Here is a 1,610-nt window from a genome sequence, read left to right as displayed (position 1 = left end):
AAGAGATAATATTATTATTAATATTAATAATAATAATAATAATAATAATAATTTTTTATTTTTTAAAAATGATTATTATTATTTATGATGATTATTATTATTATTGCTGTTATTGTTAAGGTTGCGTTTGTGATTGTTATCATCAGTGCTTTGAAAATTATTCAAGAAAGAAACATACTAACAAGAAAAGTCTTGCACTGAACTTTTATAAGTCTTTGTTTGTTCTGTCCAACAGAATGGTTGAGAGAGGCCGGAGAGCGAGCGCCGAGGGCAGCAGGGGACGACCAGAACATGGAACGCGCCGCGAGTCGGCCGCCGGACAGTGGCGGTCAAGCTCGGAACAACGGGTCGGGTTGGGTGACCGGTAGTGCAGGACGTCATAGTCCTCTGGACGCTAGCAGTAGCAGCCCTGGTGCTGCGGGCAGACGGGGGTCTACAGCAGGACTCGAACCCCCAGTGGCCCACAGTCGAGCCGGGCGGACAAGCAGTAGTGGTAGCGGCGATGGGGTAGTTGTGCCTGCGCACAGTAGCAGCGGGCGAGATCGTCGGCAGTCGTCGCTTGCGTCGGAGGAGGCGGCCCCTTCATCTTCATCATCTCCCACGCCCTACAACACAAAACCTCTACACCCCAGTACTCCTTCTTCTTCCTCTTCGTCCCCTTCTGTATCCTCCCCGTTCGTCCCCATCTCCGCAGCAGCTGCGGCATCATCGTCGTCGTCATCATCTCCATCTCCTTCCCTGTCGTCGAGCTCTGCGGCTCCCCCACCTCCCCCTTCCTCATCATCACCGCTACACGGACCACCGCAGTCGTCCCCCTTGCACTTCCGTGACCGCCGTGGCTCCAGGTTGTCCAGCGGGTCGACGTCATCAATCCAGGAGCACAGACAAGACCAGGCCGAGCTGCATGTAGCAGGGAGTAGTAAGGGCAGCCCCGGGTCCTCCGCCACCCCGAGACGGGTGTCTGGAGAACAGCTGTCTGCCCTGTCTCCCAAAGAGAAGTCGGCGTCTGCTACACTTTCCGCCTTCAACTCGCTGCACCGCGCGGAGCTTCAGCGACAACAACAGAAACAACAACAACATCAGCAACTACATACACAACTACATTCGCCGTCTGAGGTCCATGCTGTGTCCAGCAAGCACGCCTCGGCTGACGTGCCGTTGACCTCGTCAGCCTCGTCTTCGGGCACTAACGAGTCTCCGACTCCACCCTTCCATGAAGCCCCGCCTCCTCAGTTGCGTGCGCGTCTGCTGGACCCACCCCCTCCTCCAGTCCCTCGTGACTCGGGTGGTGGTGCCTCGGGTCTTGCCCGGATCAGGGATGCGGCGCTGTTGCGTCATCTAGAGACCGGGCGGAGTCCTGGTTCCATTGCTCTTGGCGTAGAAGGTCAAGGTCGATCGATAGCTGTCAGAGCAGGCAGTCCAATAGAACCCGGCCGAGCAGGGGATTCAGGTCTTGACCAGCGTGAGTATTTCTTCTCAACCTAATTTGTAGTTAATTGTAAGTCATTGCTTCTCGAAACCGGTTTTGCGATAAAAATCATTCTTTCATCGTATGTCATATCATATGGTACATGTATTAACACTCTCTAGGGCACTTCATTTAAGGGGGG

General features: G+C 53.5%; 1 protein-coding gene across 1 annotated transcript in view; it reads left to right on the top strand.

Moving 5' to 3' along the window:
* The window catches only part of LOC101846672 (mucin-19), a gene marked incomplete in the record, with an annotated part of 140,667 nt that overhangs the window by 22,004 nt on the left and 117,053 nt on the right, over positions 1 to 1,610 (top strand). The window contains 1 exon segment of the mRNA XM_013085884.2: positions 236 to 1,462. Coding sequence (XP_012941338.2) covers positions 236 to 1,462 — 1,227 coding nt within the window.

This window comes from Aplysia californica, unplaced genomic scaffold (assembly GCF_000002075.1).
Source record: "Aplysia californica isolate F4 #8 unplaced genomic scaffold, AplCal3.0 scaffold00416, whole genome shotgun sequence".
Lineage (NCBI taxonomy): Eukaryota > Metazoa > Mollusca > Gastropoda > Aplysiida > Aplysiidae > Aplysia > Aplysia californica.
This window is presented reverse-complemented; position numbering and strand designations above follow the sequence as displayed.